Here is an 18,374-nt window from a genome sequence, read left to right as displayed (position 1 = left end):
TAGAGCTTTTCTTACATAGATCTTCCCATAACCTTCATGAAGGTGATAAGCAGTTTAGTTCTTCTACTCTTGATCCCTCTGTTTTACATCCTCTGACCATATATATTGATAGCCATAGAAACTTGGGGTTTTTTCTGAGTCTGCAAAAGCTGTCTTGATTTAGTGGAAGTATTGGGCATTGAGTCTGAACAATTTTTAATTGTCCTAGAGAGTCTCCTGCAGCATCAGATTGCTCAGGAGAAGGACTTGGGGGAGCTGGTGGGTGACAAACTGAATGTGACCCAGCAATGTGCCCTCACAGCCTCAAGTCCTGGGCTGACCCCACAGTGTGAGCAGCAGGTCCAGGGGGATTCTGCCCCTCTGCCCTGCTCAGGTGAGACCCCACCTGCAGAGCTGCCCCAGCCCCGAGGGACAAGAAGGACACTCCTCTAGAGAGAGTCCAGAGGAGGCCCTGGAGCTGCTCCAAGGGCTGGAGCCCCTCTGCTCTGGAGCCAGGCTGAGAGAGCTGGGGGTGCTCACCTGGGGAAGAGAAGGCTCTGGGGGCACCTTAGAGCCCCTTGCAGGGCCTAAAGGAGCTCCAGGAGAGCTGGAGAGGGACTGGGGACAAGGCCTGGAGGGACAGATCAAGGGGGAATGGCTTCCCACTGCCAGAGGGCGGGGATGGATGGGATATTGGGAAGGAATTGTTCCCTGGGAGGGTGGGGAGGCCCTGGCACAGGGTGCCCAGAGCAGCTGTGGCTGCCCCTGGATCCCTGGCAGTGTCCAAGGCCAGGTTGGACAGGGCTTGGAGCAACCTGGGATAGTGGAAGGTGTCCCTGCCCATGGCAGGGGCTGGAATGAGATGAGCCTTAAGGTCCCTTCCAACCCAGACCAGCATGGGATCACTTACAGAGCCCCAGTAGCACCCAGGTCTGTGCTCTGGAGGGTGACTGCAGTGCCTGACACGTCAGTGCAGTTGTGCTGTGATGTTATCAGAGGTCTTGGATACCCTGAGTGAGTCACTTCTGGGTGCAGTACTGGAAGAAAAGGTGCTACCATTAAAACAAATTAAAAATGCATCTACCCATGGCACTTGCTTATCCACAGATGTCATAGGGAAGCCTGTTTAGTTGAAATATGTGTAGCTCTATCATTTGCAACATAGTTATAAAGCTCAGATTCACAGTAGAAATAAATGTTTCAGATCAACAGAGCACCAGGCAACTTGTTTCCTTTTCAGTAGTCCTTAGGCAGTGACTATACACAGACCTGGTGTGTGTGTTCCAGTCTGGCAAGTTACCTCAGAGGCATTTCAGTGGGTTATTCCAGGTCTGTGGAGAGTGCTAGGAATTAATTACTGGAGTACTTGGTTATAGAAGCAGAAATCAAACACTGATGTAGGGGCTGGATCTTAATTGTGATTATTTTTCTTTCAGTTCTTCAGAATCACGTCCAGCTGGCCTGGAGGAGAGTGATCAGTCGTCGATGTCTGGAGACCAAGGAATGAATTTAGATAAGTCAGGCCCTAAACTCTCAGATTTTGCAAGTAGGCCACCAGGTAGAAGGATTTTTCTGTGATTATCTGAATGTAATAACTGTAGGAGAGCTTTTAACTGATCTTTGTGACAGTTGTATTTTATTTATGGTATCACACATTCAAGTTCAAACTTTTTTTCATCCTAGTAAGTAACTGGTGCCATTGTTTAAGTGTTTTCTTTGGGTTAGCTCAAAATGAAGAGGTGGCCCCATTCTCAGGTATCATCCTGAGGTATCATACTGAGTACTGTAGAGTTATTCAGTAGTAACATAACTGATAAAAAAATGTTGTGTTTCTAGCTGTAGCACAGACTGATGTCTTAAAAATTTAGCATTGACCAATAGCTGATTTTTGAGAAGACATAGGGGTTGTAGTTGGAATGATCCTTTGTGTGTAGAGAGGATTAAATCTAAAGTCTGCGATAAGATTTATATTATAAACCACACGGGGGGTCCTTAGCATGTTTTTGGCTGAGTAATGCATGGCAAATGCTACTTTGTACTCTAGAAAATGTCAGGTCTGTAGCAGGTGTGCTGCAGGGCTGTAAAACTGAAGTTTGTTTTAAGGAGTAATAATTAGTGGAAGTCCAGCTCCATGTTTGTCAGTGAAAGGAAGCCCGTGGGCTGTTGCAGAGACTTCTCAGCTGGTGTGAACCTGGGTTAGTAGCTGATACAATACACTAAGAGATCTCCAGTTAAATCTCATGCAAGTCATACATGAAGTAAAACTATTTCTATGAATTAAGTAAAATCTTCGACTTTGTTTGTAAAGCCTGTTTTGTTAATGTGGCTCCCATCCAAGATAAACAGGCTCCAGGCTGTACTTTCTATCCAATCCTGTTTGTTAGAGAAATTCTGCTTCCTCTGATCTTTGGTTGGTTTTAATGAATGTGTCATCCTGTTGCCTTAGGTTATCCATCTCAGCCGGTGGAGCAGAGGCCACTTCAGCAGATGCCACCTCAGCTCATGCCACACACACAGCAGCCCCAGCCCCAGCAGCAGCAGCAGCCCCAGACGGCCCCCCAGCAAGGCCAGGCACCCCCCCAGACCCCACAGCAGCAGCAGATGATGATGATGCTGATGATGCAGCAGGATCCCAAATCAGTCAGGCTGCCTGTGCCCCAGGGGGTTCACCCCCCCAGGGGGCCCCTGAACCCAGATGCTCAGCGGATGCCGATGCAGCAGAGCGGGAACATGCCGGTGATGGTGAACCTCCAGGGGCCTGGGCCGGTGCCTCCATCTCCTGACAAACAGAGACTGGCCCTGCCGGGCAATCCTCCTCTGGGAAACAATGCCAGGAAAATGGTTTATCCAGATAATGTACAGAATCCTTCCAGCTCACCCCTCAGAGAGGTGTCATCAGTACCCTCTCTTCCAGAAGGAGGTGGAGCTGAGGGCCCTCCGACATCAGGAGCTCAGAATAATTTGACATCTCATTTAGTAGTTTCACAGAACCAGTTAATGATGACGGGACCCAAGCCTGGACCGTCCCCACTTTCAGCTGCCCAAGGTGCAAGTCCCCAGCAGCAGTCTAGTTCTCTGTCTAGTGCTCTTACACACCATTTTCCCAATGTTGCTGCCCCATCACAAACTTCAAGGCCTAAAACCCCAAACAGAGCAAGCCCAAGGCCGTATTACCCTCAGACTCCTAATAACCGTCCACCCAGCACAGAACCCTCAGAAATTAGCCTGTCTCCAGAGAGGCTCAACGCTTCTATAGCTGGCCTGTTCCCTCCCCAGATCAATATTCCTTTACCTCCCAGGCCTAGCCTCAACAGAGGATTTGATCAGCAGGGTCTGAATCCCACTACTTTAAAGGCCATTGGACAAGCCCCATCAAATCTCACAATTAACAATCAGTCCAGTTTTACTGCCTCACAGTCACACAAATTGGAAGGTGTGGTCATCAATTCAGGCAAACAAACCAACACTGGAGGAACAAAGAGAGCAAGTCCAAGCAATAGTAGAAGGTCCAGTCCTGGATCCAGTAGGAAAACTACGCCAAGCCCTGGCAGACAGAATTCAAAAGCAGCTAAATTATCATTGACAACTCAGCAGAATCCATCTCTCTTGCAGAACATGGAATTACAAAGAAATATGATGGCTGGTCCCTCTTCTTTGCCAACACCTGTGACTACAAGTTTTCAAAATAATTCCATTTTGAGTAACCAGAATCCTGCAGTTTCTGTACCTGCTGTGACTGGCATTCCTGAAGACAATAAGGAGAGCCTTAGTGTGCCTCAAGATACTGAGAGTCAAAGTGCACAAGGTGTCCAAGGTAGCAAAGACCAGCCCAGTATGGAACTGAAAGGTGTCCCTACTCCAGATATGAAAGTGCTGGTTCCTGAAGAGCAGGCAAAAAAAGATGGGCAAGCCTTAGACAGCAGTAAGCTCCCAGTCATGGAGGAAAGTAAAACCATGGTATCTCCAGCTATGAGGGAGGCACCAACTTCTCTAAGTCAACTTCTTGACAATTCTGGAGCTCCTAATGTGACCATTAAGCCCCCTGGGCTGACAGGTCTTGAAATGGCACCGATAGTCCCCACTGGTGAGGAGCTAAAGAAGATAGCTGTCATTCCTCCACTGCAGGATTCATCCTTGAGCAAGGAGCCATCTAATTCACTTAGCCTGCCTCAAAATAATGAGCCCTGTCCAAATCCAGGGCACCAGGAACTGGGAGAAGTGAACTCAAGCGTGGCACAGAGTGTTCCTCCAGTAATGCAGAGGCCTGTCAGCTCTTCTTCTATTTCAGGTCCTTTACCCCCCAACCAGATAACAGTTTTTGTGACTTCCAACCCTATTACATCTGCTGCTAATACATCAGCTCCGTTGCCATCCCACTTGCAATCTGCGTTAGTGTCCACTGTTGTCACCATGCCCAATGTGGGGAGCAAAGTGATGGTTTCGGAAGGACAGTCCGCGGTTCAGTCCAGCGCCCGGCCGCAGTTCATCACACCTGTGTTCATAAACTCATCCTCAATCATCCAGGTGATGAAGGGCTCTCAGTCCAGCACGATTCCAGCAGCCCCCATGACTTCTAACTCAAGCCTGATGCCTCAGTCGGTCGCGGTTGTTGGTCCTTTGCATATCCCACAGAATATCAAGTTCTCCTCCGGGCCCGCTCCTCCCAGCACCTCATCCACCAGTCCTGTGTCCAGTATTCCCACCAGCAGATCACTCGTTCTGAATCCCTTGGCATCTCCTGTCCAACTGCCTTCTTCTGCTCCAACTCCCTCCAGTGTTCCTTCACACCTTCCTGCTCAGCAAGCCAAGGACTTCAGCCCGGAGGAGCCTTCCCAAGGTGCAGGGTCGGGTGAGCAGTGCCCTGTGCCAGCAGCCCAGTCGGGACCTGTTGTTTCCCCTCTGCTTACAAGCAGCCCGGGATCTGGGAACAGGCGCAGTCCTGTTTCATCCAGCAAGGGAAAGGGAAAAGTAGACAAGATTGGCCAACTCCTGCTGACTAAAGCGTGCAAGAAGGTCACTGGCTCCCTGGAGAAAGGGGAAGAGCAGTATGCTTTGGATGGAGAAACAGACGGTCAGGGACTAGAAACCTCGCTCCCAAATAGTTTGGGAACAGAGCAACCACCAGCAGAACTCGATAACAAAAGCGGGACACCTCCAGCACCCAGTGTTACAAAACAGAGCACTTCTGCGCCCGGCAGCTCGAGCCTCAGCCCCGCGGCGGCCGCTCCCTCCTGCGCGTCCCCGGGCGCGCCCCCGAGCGCTCCCGCCCCCGGCGCGCTCCCGGCCGCAGCCCCCCCGGCCGGAGCCCCCCCGGCAGCCGCGGAGCCCGCGGGCCCCAGCGCCAGCAGCGGCAGCCCCGGCGGGGGCCCGGAGCAGAGCGGGAGCGCCGCGGCCGAGGAGAAGCCCGCAGCACCCCCGGAGCTGCTGCAGAGCGCAGGTGAGTGCGGGGCTGCGCGGGGCTCGGGGGGAGCGAGCTGGCTGCGGGACATCCCGGGGGCTGCTCTCCGCGAACACCAGAAAATATAGGCTCTGCTGCCCAGGCTGCCAGCTGCTTGTTTCTAACAGCTGGGTGATACGCAGGCTTGTATTCACCAAGATTTGAGTTCAGATGTTTTATTTCGCTTTCCGTTTACTGCTTCAGTGGGGTGTTTGTCGTGAACAGATGATTCAGTAACTTCATGTAACTGTTGGAAGCAAGGAGGAAAAGCGGATGTATCAGTAATGACAAGTGCTTAGGGTGCCTTTTATACTGGTAGATACACTGGGATTCTGCTTTGGCCTTGCCATAGACTTTTGATTTTGTAAATTATTTCAATTTATTGACTTAATTATGATATTTTTAATTAATCCTAATAATGCTATTTCCCTCTCTGAATAAGCTTCACCCTCTAGGGAAATTGCTGAATAACTTCCAGAACAGAAGGAAAAAACAACCCACACCATGCCTTTTTGTCTAGGGAAGAACTTAAATGCTCATTTCAGAGAAATTAAGGAAAAGGTTAACTGCATTCAATTTGAAAACATAAGATACCTTTACACCTGAGCTTTGCTGTTTTAATTTGAGCACCTGACAGACTCTATATATTACATTGATGCTATTTCTTGATGTCATTTTTAATTTATTGAATCTGGTGTGGACATAAACCTATCACTCTTGAAGTGAGCTGAGTGTTGTGCTTTACAACATGAATTAGACACAGAAAATAAAATCATGGATGATCAAATCCACAGAAGTCAGGGGAAATGAAAACTTCAGCCTCAGTGTGACTTTCCCCGTAGCTGTTGGATGTCGTAGCTGTATGCCACTGGAAAATGGAAATGCTTCCTTTGAGCTTCACAGAGGAGTTCCGGCTTTCTAGGAGAAAAATGGAAGTGATAGTCTTTATTTAAGCAGGAATGTTAAACTTTTTGTCTTCCTGTTCTCTGTAAGTTCACTATCACATAGAAGGCTAGAAAGCATTAGCCCAACAAAAATTATTTTTCCATCTGATTTTTTTACTTGTCAACCTAAGAAAGGTTAAGTTGTCATCTTATTGCCAAAGGCCTTCCAGGGCAACTCTGGAGCATATTGTGCACTTTAATTGAAGGAGTGAGGGCACTGATTTGTTAGGAATATACTGTTTTCCCCCAGAACCTCTGTTGAAATGAACATTAAAATAACAGAGACTAAACTATTGAAATTTTAGGACTCCTTTAATGTCTCAGACTGCTGAAAAACTGTTACTTTTTGAAATGTGGTTTATGATACTTCCATTTCATCACTCATTCTAGTTTGAGAAAACTTGCTTGGGATAGTTTTGCCAAAGTTTGTTTTAAGAAGGGGGAGGCACGTGGTGGGAGGGAAGTGGAGGGTAGATTAAAAATACTGCATCTGTAAATGCTGAAGTGCAGCCAGCTGGGAGAGAGGGCATTTTGTACCAGCCTGATCACACCACAGGAACTCCTTTGACTCCCTTTGACAATAATGCTTTTTCCCTCCACTTTTATTCTAGCATCCTCTCAACATTTAACACAGAAAAAAAGTTCAGTTGCAACATCAGAAAGTACTGTTCAAAGAACAGGTAAATCTTCCTTCGGAAAAGCAGAATAGAGGTGAACTAAACCCTTTATGTTTGGAACTGAAAATGCATTTATTTGAATGCATATTCAGTGGTCACTAACACACCGGGTATTTTGGGGGTTGGGTGGGGTTTTTTATTATTATTTGTGCCTTTGGGATTGTTTTTCTTTGCTACTTACATTGTGCTTTGGAGGTCTCCAAAGCCTTGTGGGAGATTCAGGATGGGGTCAAGTAAAAAATGAAAAAATCACCGAGGAAGGTTTTAGGCATTCAGTGATAAATTGGAGGGACTGGATTTGTAATGATACAGTGTGTTTGAATTTTGAAGTTCTATTCAGAACTAGTAAGAGGGGTCTTTCTTTCATTGCACACTTCTGAATATAGAAATATGGTCATGCCATGCTGGGAATGTGTTTTAGAGTTGTCATCCTTTTTTTCTGTTCAGCTTTTAATGCCCCCTCAGCAGTGTTTCAGGATGGAGCCCTGGCAGATGACTTTGTGGTGTTGCCATCTACTATCATGGTGTTTCACTGTCAGTTTTGGGGTGGTTTAAAAAAGTAATTCCCAAGCTGAGTAGGGAAAACGGATAGATGTGGGCTTACTTATGGGAAGTGCCACTCTCCATCCATTTGCTATCTCTCATCTGATTAGAAATAGAGTTTTTGGAAAGTAGAAATTTTACAAAATTGTTTTCTTTGAATTTCCACTAAGCCAAAGTGGTCATATACCCTTGTTTTTTCACATCTGACTCATTGCCCTGTGCTGCTGTGACTATACTGGGGAGTTCCTGCTGGGGGAAGCACTGGTGCTATCCATTTTTTGCTGTTGGATAATCTCCCTGTTTAAATTTTGGGTGGGAAAAAAGGTAACTCTTTCCTTATGTTGCTTGGTCTGTTCTTCCTTTGTTCCCAAGACGTCTGTTTTTCTCAGACGGTGCTATATCCATTTACACTGAAGAGGCTGGTGTTCCAACACTGCACATTCATCCTGGGAAGACAGACATTACCCATTTTCTTACGTTTTTCATGCCTCTATTCACTGTGCACACTTTGGGTGCTGAATTGCTGTCAAAGGCAAAGCCCCAGTTTGTGCCCCACTGGCCCCAGGTTTGATGAGGGAATTGAGCTGGATCTCGCTGTGGGCAATGAGACAAAGCACAGGGACTTCATCCGTGACATTGCAATGGTAATCCCTGAATCTCTGGCAGTTTCTCATGAGAGGGGCTGTGTTTAGGCATAGGTCTTCCCTCTCAACAAAGGATACGGTGGATGTGGAGAGAATCAAAAGACAGACAGTAAAAAGACTTGACATTTTATATGCTGAAAAGGAGAGCTGTTTACTGAGGTGAAGACTCCAAAGGAAACCTGACCTGTATGTATAAAATCACTGAGAGAGAGAGAGAGAAAACAGGTCAGACTTCTCTTTGCATCATCTCCCCTGAGATATTTTCCAATTCTGTACAGGGGCAATTGGGCTTCAGAAATTTGTCATTAGAAGATATTGCTGTGAAAGGCAGTTGGGTTAAGGCAAATTTTTACATGCACAATAGAGCCAGATGGGTACTTTTAAGGTTTAAAAACGAATAAAACCTAGAAGGTTTAGTAGAAATAAGCTGTCTAAAATGGAAATTTATAGGGCAAGAAGAGTGTAGCCCTTGTCAGGGAGTTTCTCTACAGTTTTCTTCTGCTTTAATTGTCCCCTGTCTTAGCTGACACTTAGCAGTGTCCTGAAAGCTGCAATCAGACCAAGCACTTGGCCAATGTGGTATTTGGTATTTTGGCTTGCTTTGCTTTGAGAGAAGCTTGTCCTTGAGATCTAATATGTGATAGAAAAATGTGAGCTAGTCATGCCTTGTCAGCAGGTATGTACTTACTTCTACAGCAGACTTTAAAATTATCTTTTTCTTTTGTAGAACTTGAGACAAATGCTGCAGTAGTTGCTGGTCAAAGGTAAGGAGATAGTTTGTAGATTCAGAGTAGATATAGCTTTCGTGGGAGGAAGTCCCTTTCTCTTTGCTTCAATTGCTCAACCTCTGCTACTGCTTTTCATTTTCTCGGCCATACCCTTTCTTTCCTGCTAGGAAATCAGGCCAGTTGAATGTTCCAAACCATTGCTGAAATGCAATGAATATAAGGTAACTTTTTCCTTAGTCTGTGCTTTGGGCAATGTTTCCTCTCATCCTTTCAGGCCTGGGTGTTTCATGTCCTGGAAGGGTCTTGATGGTTGCACAACAAATCAAAACTAACCCCCCAAAGCCTGCAGCTTAGCTGTCATGTGAATTTTTGTTTTCTGAAAGGAAGTCTCTCAAAAGTTTGTTCTTCTGCCTTGAGGATTCTTTTCAACAGTTTTCCTCTATTTCCTTGTTAACACTGCCAAAACTTGATAGGAAAGTCAGGTAGAAACTTCATGTTGTCCTGGTTAAGACATTCAGGAATTAAAAGATAATATTTCAAATGGTTGTGTTCTGTCAGAAGAAAATACAGTTTCCAAGATCTACTTGGAAGACTCTAAACACCCCAGGCTCTGACTCCATTGGCAGTGAGAGCCCTTGGGGAGGTTTTTGGCTACTGGTGCTGGCACAGCCAGCTGGGTTTTGGACACTGCCCTCATGGGTGGAGTGACCCCTAGGCCAGGGCAGGAGGGGCAGCCCCTCATTGGGTTCCTCAGGAGATGAGGCAGTGCCTTCCTCCGTAAGGGAGGGAATGCAGCGCATTTCCTCAGATCAGGAATGGCTCTGAATGGAATGTTTAACCACATTTACCTTCATTTGGATTGGCATCTTTCAAAGACAAGCTGAAATTTCACAGTGAGTTTTCTTCAGGGTAGAATTTTTCTGAAGAGCTCAAGGTGGGACATTGGCAGCTGAGCCAATTCTCCAAATGAAGTGTTCTTGTGTGACCATCTCCAAACTCACCCAGCACATCAAATTACCACAAGGGCATTCTCAGGGTTTTTCTGGTTGATGCTTTTCTGAGCAAGACTGGAAAAGAAGAGAAGTTTGCAGCCAAACTGGGTCTAGTTATGGCTGATACAGTGGGCAGCTTTGGGCTCCTGGAGTTGAACCACACAGGACAAACCTTGATAGAATCACAGATGGTTTGGGTGGGAAGGGACCTTAAAACTTACCTCATTCCACACCTTCCACTATCCCAGGTTGCTCCAAGCCCAGTCCAGTCTGGCCTTGGACACATCCAGGGATGGGGCAGCCACAGCTTCTCTGGGCACCCTGTGCCAATTTCTCCCTAATATCTAATCTAAACCTACTCTCAGTTTAAAGCCATTAAAAACCTTTAAAACCTTAGGGGAACCTTGCAACCCATAAAGCACTAGAAATATTTTCACTCAGAGTAACTTGATTTCCTCCTATAAAAGGAGGGAAGTGATGTGCTGGTTCCTATGAGACAATCCCAGCTCTGGATTTAGTCACTAGAATCTGTAAAAATTACCTGTACTAACTGAACTTCAGGTGCCTGTTTGCTTCCCTCCAGGGATCCTCTGAGGTAGGTGACTGCTGGTTCAGCTGCCCCAGTTCCATAGGAGAAGACCAGTTTGAGACCTGTTTTGGGGGATCCAGTTTATAGATTGCCCATAGTACTCCCTTGTGGGGAAATAGATTTCAGTATTTATTTTGTATCTGAGATAATCTATAATCCGTAGTCTCCTCTGCTGCGTGTCCTTCCTTGAGAATGTTTGTCTCTCCTTCCACTGAGAAACTGTTTTATTTCAGGTTTCTGTTACTTAACCTTACATTTTGAGTGGTTTGAGTCCTTCCCCTCAAAGCAGGACTCATCTGGAGGGTGACACTGCAGTGGGACCTGTCACACACAGGTCACCCTGCGCTGTGTGTTCACTCCAGTCTCTGATTCAGGCAGCCTTCCTTGAAATCCTGCAAGTGTCACCCAAAGGGCCTGAAATGAGCTTTCTTCTTTTCAATTATCAGCAGAATAATTTATTTAGTTAATTGCTTACCTTTGGATTCCCAGGAGAGAAGTTTAGTTTAAACTTCTGGAACTGCTTAGTCACTAGAAATTGTCTGGCAATAATGCATTAAGGAGAAAACACCCAAAGCTCAGGATGACTTTACAGGGCTGAGAGAGATAAAATAAAGGAGGAATTTGATTACAAAATGTAGCACTCCCATTATTGTCTCATTGGCAAGAAACAGATGTCCACAGTACCTAAAATTAGTATTTTATAGCAGAAGAAGCTTTCTGTTACAAAAAAAAAAAAAAAAGGATTTTGACTTCAAGCTTTAAAACTTGAAGAAAGTTTTAAAGAAACCTTTTTTTTTAAATATGTGAAGGAATCACTTGGATCAATGGAGAAAGTCTTTTTAGCAAACCCAAAAAGCTGGCATACTCCCTGAAGAGTTCTTAATTCCTCCTGATGTTCATCTACAATTTCAACTCTGTACCCCCATACTGCAGCAGTCTCTAATGTAACCTGTTTGCTTTTCCTAGACTTCAGTAATGGTGGCACCTGTGGAAAACAGAGCAGACAATTTATAATGCATCTAATTTCTTGGTCTTCTAATGTTGAAAATATTCTCTTTGAGGACTTCTCAATTCTGTACCCTCTGATAATTTTTGATAGAAATGGACTATACTCTGACTTACTCAGGTCATTCTTCATCTGATAGAACTTCTGGTATCTCTAGCGTTTCATATCTTCAGTGCTAATAGTCCGGAACTGGCACCTGTGTCGGGCCATCCTCCCTCCAGCTTGTCTGACTTGCATAGAAAAACGTAGTTCTTCTCACACTTCATCAGAAATATTTTGTCCCACTTTATTAGTAATGAGACAAAAGAGAATTGTGAAAAGTCTAAAACTCCAAGTAGAAGAAATTCAAGAACAGAGGATTCTGCCGCTTCACAGGAAACTGTAGAGAACGGGCAGCGCAAGAGATCCTCGCGACCCGCGTCTGCGTCCGGCACGGCAAAAGGTAACATGCACAGCCACCCTTCCTGGGGACAGGGCAGCTCCTAGCCTGCTTCCCCAGCTATTTGCCCTGGCAGTAGCTGCCTTGTAACGCTGGTTTGCAGCTCGTACACCTTGGGTGCTTTATCTCTAGTCTCAAGGATTTAGCCACAGGTTGGTGTTGAAGCGTTTCCCGGCATCTGCACTGGCAGTAAACCCTGTATGAATTCCTCTTTGGTACATCTGTGGAACTTGTTTTCTGCAGCACTCGCCACCGTGGTGTTCAGCACCTTGCCTAGTTGAATTCTCTTGGCAGAAATGTGTTGCTGTTGGAAGGACTGTACTCAGATCAAAAAGTGACATTTTCCTTTTCCTGAAGCCCGACAGACACAAGACTTAAGTCTTCCCAAGTGCACGGTCAGCTTTTGCCAAGTCAAATGCCATGGTTCAGGCACGCTCCAGAGGCTGCTGGGGTGGCAGCCGGGAGCATCAGGGAGTGCTGTGTACTAGCACAGAGCCTCAGCTCTGCTTCCCAACAACATCTGAACTCCTGAAGTTATTAAGCCATGGCATTAGCAGGTGCTGATGTACCTTACTCCTACCCAGGTTACAGCCTTTAACAATTGTGTGATATGCACGGCCCAGTGCCAGGCTGAAGCTAATTCTATCAGCTTCTTGTGTTTAAGGGTCAGAAAAATGCTGATGGACCAAAGTTATGCAAGAGAGTAGAGAGAGACCGTCAAGAGGCAACATTCGACCACTATTTTAAAGATAATACACAGAACAAAGAGGTATTAATATAAAATGATTATAAAAGGAAGTCAAGTTGAATTCAGCCACCATTTCCATACTGGAGGTACTAAAGTGTGATGGTAAGAATATTGTGTTTTCAGAGTTTCAGAGAAGCATTCCAGCTTTACGTCATTCTGCAATGACTCCCAAAGATTACACAGGGGACCTATATGTTCTGCACTTTTGTGACTGCTGAATTTAATTACATTTACTATTTGTGGCAGGACTGTGCAGAAGAATCTGAGTCTGTATTGTAAAAATAAATTCTCTTTCATGATTGTGAAAAAAAGTTTGAAAAATGTGAAGCCAGTGTAAAATCCCTGCCTGCGTTTGAGGGGATCTGGAGCGTGTGACCTGCCCCACACGCTGTACTGGGTAAACCTAAAGATGACAACCAGTGACACGTCAAGTTCTGAAAACGTGGCAACAGGAAAGTGCATCAAATTTAAATAATACCAAAACTCTCACAGGGGTTTGTGCTGACTGTGTAATTCACTTACCTCTGTAAATAAAACCCTTGTTTTTAAATCGTGCATCTGAAGCTGCCGCCGTGTCCAAGGGCTTTGCTGGACACTGGGGTGCAGCTCCCAGGGGACACCTGGCTGTGCTGCCTTACCTGTGGGCACACAGCTGCTCCCGAGCTGTGGAGAATGAGCCAAACCAGGTGTGGCAGAGGACAAGGCTGCACGTTAGTGAGGTGGCTGCAGGAGTGTCACCTGGTTTGCCACTTGTGCCTGCTCTGTTGTACATTTTCATTAGTGAATCAGAGCTTAATTATTCTGGTTTGGTTGCTCCCGTCCTCATTATGTTATCTGTGTCCTGAGAAACCCCCTAACCCATGGTAAAAGGAATGTGGGGCTGGGAGGAGTTATCTCGTGAGATAGAGGCTGTGTAAAGTCATTATTAGGAAAAAAATCAGCAGGGAGAGAGAAGCAGACTTTGACCAGCTGGAGTAGGAACTCGGTTGCTAAGCCTCAGGAAGGAGGAGGCAGAAGGGTCACTGTGAGAGGGTCAGCCCTGTCCACGTGTGTCGGGCACACTCCGGGGTGCAGGGTCTGGGGAGGTGCTGCTGATGCTCCCAAGGGACTGAGCCAGGGACTGAGCGCTGCTGGCCCACTCCTCCTCCCAAACACGGAGCCTTGAGCACCAACGAGGGTGGCAACAGCTGGTGCTGAAGCTACTTCAAAGTCAGCCCTGCTGCTTGGAGGGGCTCCAGGCTGGAGCCGAGCCTGTGGAGATGTTTCACTTCTGAAAATTGGTGCTGTGTTGGTGTTTTCCCTTTTTGGAGTACTTTTCCAGCAAGGGCTGCTTTTAGCGTTTACTGTAGCTTTGAGTTTGTTAAATTTTGAAATGCTGATTGTTTTTTCTAATTCCACATGTAACAGCCATGGAGTTGTACTGCTGCTAATTTTAGATGGGCTTGGAAATTTTTTTCCCTTTTGACTCTTAAAATACACACAGCTGCAATAGTTTTTGGAAAACATTATGAAGAGCCAAAGAGACATTGCCAACGTTTGAAATCACATTTTTAGAAAGATCTAAAATGCAAATGCCCTTGGTCCTTACTCTTTTTTTTGTTTTGAAATGGAAACTTAGTGCCTTGGTAAGTGCACTGGACATGTCATCTGCTGTCGCCGTGGCCCTGCAGGTGTTAATATTTGTGTCTTTCTGCATCAGCTGTGTTCCTGTGACTCTGTAGACTGCACAGACTTGTTTTCTAATGACTTTCTAAGAACTCAGACAGCTGGGTTGTTAACTGGCGTGGCAGGCTCCAAAACACCTCCCCGAGTGTTGTGTAGCTCCATCTCCGTGGCACCTGGGGCTGTGCTTCCTCCCGGGATACGGCTCCCCTGTGGCACGGGGGGGACTGGACATAGGGGACAGTTAAAAATATTTTGCTCTTCTTCTAAAGGCTGTTGGGGCTCCATAAATGTCTGCCTGAGGCCGCTGGTGCCCGGAGAGCGGCGCGGGGGCCCCGAGTGTGTCAGGCTGACGGCCCAGGGCTGTCACAGCTGCTGAAGAGTCAGTCCCGGTGCTGGGGAAATCCCGCTCTCCAGAGGTTTCCACTCTGGTGTGAGTTTGGAAAAATGACAGGGCAATCTGTGCCCCTCTGGGGAATGGCTTACCGACTCCGTATCCATGCTCTTTTTCTTCTCTTGATTTCAGAAACGAGTGCCAGTGCAATGCAGTCAAAAAGAAGAAAATCCAAGTAAATTACTGCATGGAAACATGAGACTTGTAAATGAGTGTGAATTTACCAATAGCAATTTTGAGCTGTGATTTTTCTTTTTTAAATAAAATTCTGTACAGTAAGTCATTTTAATATTATACTGTTCCCAATAAATGATTTTTTTTTTTCTAAAAAACAGATAAATAGATATAAAAACTGGGTTCTTCTAAAACCCCCTGGATTTGCAAAGTGAAGTCCAGGGTTAGCACATTAGGGTAACGTGTTTGTATGAAATGGAAGGGGAGGGGAAGACAATTGTAAATTTATTTGTTTCCACTTTTCATAAACAATTTAGAATACAGGGTTGTCATTTTTAGGTATTAAAATAATGTAATGTGCTGTTGTTTAAGTACTGTATGTGAATAGCAGTCAGAGGGTTTATAAACAAACCCCATGTTGTTTGGAAATGTAAATAATTTTATTATATAGTAGATCTGATGTATTTGTTGTAGAAATGGACCAGTGAGACAAAAAATAAATTTAAGGGTTTGTATAATGTGGAATCCCTCATGCTCTAAATAAATGTTATTGTCCTATAAATTGGGTTGAATTATTATTAGCAACAACAGCAGCATCGTTCCAAACAGGAGGATTGGAGGGATTATTTAGAGCTCCAGGCCTGCAAGCTCCTTATATGTAGCTTTAGCAAGGAATTTGTTTAACCACAAACAAATTAACCGATGCAGCTGTTCCTGCACAGCAGGGGAAAACAGGAAGGGCACCCTGCTGCCCCCGGGGCTGTGCAGGGAGCAGAGGAGCCCCAGCAGCCTGGCTCCCCACAAAGGGCTGCTCAGCAGGGAACAGGCAGGGAAAAGGCCCAGTTCCGTGGGGTAAAGGCTCGTGCCAGGCAGCAGCCTGGCGTCCTTTATGTGGGTAACTCTGCTGCCGTGGGCGCTGGCGGCTGGGATGTGCTGCCACAGAAAGTGGGTCAGGCTCGGTGCTCCCGGGAGCTGCTGGGAGAGCCCGGAGCCTGAGCTCTGTGCACACACACTTGCACCTCTTCCCTTTCTCGCTGAATTTTGAAAATATGTATCTCAAAGTGCTGATTAAATATAAATTGTTATTAAATATAAGTTGTCAGCTTTTATAATCACAGAAATTACCTATTTGTGCACAAGATAACAGGCACTGAGCAAGGCTGATGTCACAGAATCATTGGGGTTGGAAAAGCCCTTTAAAACCATCAAGTCCATCTGTTCCCCCAGCACTGCCAAGGCCACCAACGACCCACATCCCCAAGCACAGCATCCACACTTTTAAAAAATCCCTCTAGGGATGGGGACTCCACCATTGCCCTGGGCAGCTGTGCCAGGACTTGACAACCCCTTCCACGAAGAAATTTTCCCCAACATCCAACCTGAACCTCCCCTGGTGCAGCTTGAGGCCATTTCCTGTCATCCTGTCCTTGTTTCCTGGGAGAAGAGCCTGACCCCACTTCAGCTCCACTGTCCTGTCAGGGAGCTATGGAATGTCCCCCCCAAGTCTCCTTTTCTCCAGGCTGAGTCTCCCCAGCTCCCTCAGCTGCTCCTGGTGCTCCAGCCCCGTCCCCAGCCCTGTTCCCTTCTCTGGACATGCTCCAGCCCCTCAAGGTCTTTCTTGCCATGAGGGGCCCAAAACTGACCCCAGGACTGGAGGTGCCTCACCAGTGCCCGGCACAGGGGACAGTCACTGCCCTGGTCCTGCTGCCACACCATGGCTGGTACAGGCCAGGTGCTACTGGCCTCTTGCCCACCTGGCCACACCAGGCTCTTGTTCAGCTGCTGTCACCAACACTCCTGAGGCCTTTCCCACCAGGCAGCTTTCCAGGCACTCTTCAGTGTCTCCATCCTCCCTCCCAGAGTGTGGCTGCTCCGTGTCCCTGCGCGGGCACAGTCGATGTGCTGCCCCAGCAGCCCCTCTTTGCTGGGCCCCTGCTTTCCTTTGGGGCTCACCCTGCTCTGTGCTTGGCCTCACTGCTCCTGCTCAGGTTGGGTGGGAAGTTTTGGAGAATGAGGACAAAGTCCACTAAACTGGAAGGTCTTCACAGAAAAGGTCCACACACCAATAATAAACCAGGGGAAGAGAGGGGATGTGCTTCAGTTTGTGGGAAATACCACACTGTGGGGAGCAGACAAGCTTGAGGTCAGGGTCACCATTTACAGGGACATGGACCTTGGGAAAGGAGAACTGCAAGATCCTGCAGCTGGGAGGAGCCTTGGAAGGAACAAAGGGCCCCTGTACTGGTCCCCTGAGCAGTGCTGGACTGGGGAGCAGCTCTGCAGTCAGAGCCCTGGAGGAGAGCTGAGCAGGCTGTGGCCAGGGAGGGCAGTCTGTGGGGCAGGGAAGTGATTGCTCCCCATGGCATTTGGGGAGCTGGAATGTTATCACCTGGTTTCCACCTCCCACCCACCCACAAGATGTTGATAATGTAGAGGAGACATGAGAGGGCCACCAGGATGGCCTGGGGCTGGAACATCTGGCCAAAAGGAGATACTGAGGGAGATGGGCTTCCTCACCCTTTCATGCTCTGGAGAAGATGGAGCCAGGCTTTTATAGAGATGTGAGCTGAGAGAAAGGGACACCACTGGAATAAACAGAAAGAGAGGAGGTTCTGACTGAACAGGAGAAAATATTCCCCCCGGGATGCAGTGGCAGGACCTCTCTCTTTGGAGAATTTTAAGCATTGGCTGAACAAAGGCCTGCACAACGTGGTCTGAATTCAGTATTTAACCTGCTGTGGGCAGGGTGTTGGACTGCACCTCCTGAGCTCCATCCATCCCAAATAACCCTAGGCTTTGTCTCCAGCTGCCAGATTTGGTTTTCCCATGAGAGGGTTTATCAAAACTATGAAAGCTCTCAGCTATTTTTTCCATTCCCAATATCTAATCTAACATTTCTTTGAAGGGCTTTTCCCAGCAGCTGGGGGGTCATGGGTGTCTCCTTGGCTTGGCTCTACTGGAGGAGCTGGCACAGCCACTGGGCTGGGCAAGCCCCATCCCACCCCTGCCCAAAGCTGCTCATGGCTGTGTCTCCTCTCATCTTGGGTATCTCCAAGGATGAAGACTCCTCAATGTCTCAACTGCTCCTGTGGCCAACCACCCTTGCAGTGAGAAAGCATTTTCTTACGTGTAAGTGAAATTTCTTTTTTTTTACTTTGATTTGTGCCTCTCACCCTGTCCCTGCACTGAGAATGTTCCAGTTCTGTTTTCTGTACTCTCCCCATCAGGAATCCACACACAGGGGGGGATCTCCCTGAACCTCCTCCAGGCTGGGCAGTCCCAGCTCTCAGCCTCTCCTCATCTCCAAGCCCTTGATCCCCTTGGAGGCATCTCTGCCTCTCGTGGGTGCTGAGAACATCTCACACTGTGCTTGGAGAAACAGCTGATGCTGCAGAGACTGGCTGCTCTGGGATTTTCT

At 47.0% G+C, this 18,374-nt stretch overlaps 1 protein-coding gene across 1 annotated transcript in view; it reads left to right on the top strand.

Annotated features, from left to right (window-relative positions):
- The window catches only part of NCOA6 (nuclear receptor coactivator 6), a 44,183-nt gene extending 28,665 nt beyond the window's left edge, over positions 1-15,518 (top strand). The window contains exons 11-16 of the mRNA XM_039563769.1: positions 1,416-1,537; positions 2,426-5,416; positions 6,972-7,040; positions 8,952-8,988; positions 11,833-11,981; positions 14,915-15,518. Coding sequence (XP_039419703.1) covers positions 1,416-1,537; positions 2,426-5,416; positions 6,972-7,040; positions 8,952-8,988; positions 11,833-11,981; positions 14,915-14,961 — 3,415 coding nt within the window. The 3' untranslated portion in view covers positions 14,962-15,518. The remainder of the gene's footprint in view (positions 1-1,415; positions 1,538-2,425; positions 5,417-6,971; positions 7,041-8,951; positions 8,989-11,832; positions 11,982-14,914) is intronic.
- The last annotated feature ends 2,856 nt before the right edge of the window (positions 15,519-18,374 follow it).

This window comes from Corvus cornix, chromosome 20, assembly GCF_000738735.6.
Source record: "Corvus cornix cornix isolate S_Up_H32 chromosome 20, ASM73873v5, whole genome shotgun sequence".
In the NCBI taxonomy this organism is placed as follows: Eukaryota; Metazoa; Chordata; class Aves; order Passeriformes; family Corvidae; genus Corvus; species Corvus cornix.
This window is presented reverse-complemented; position numbering and strand designations above follow the sequence as displayed.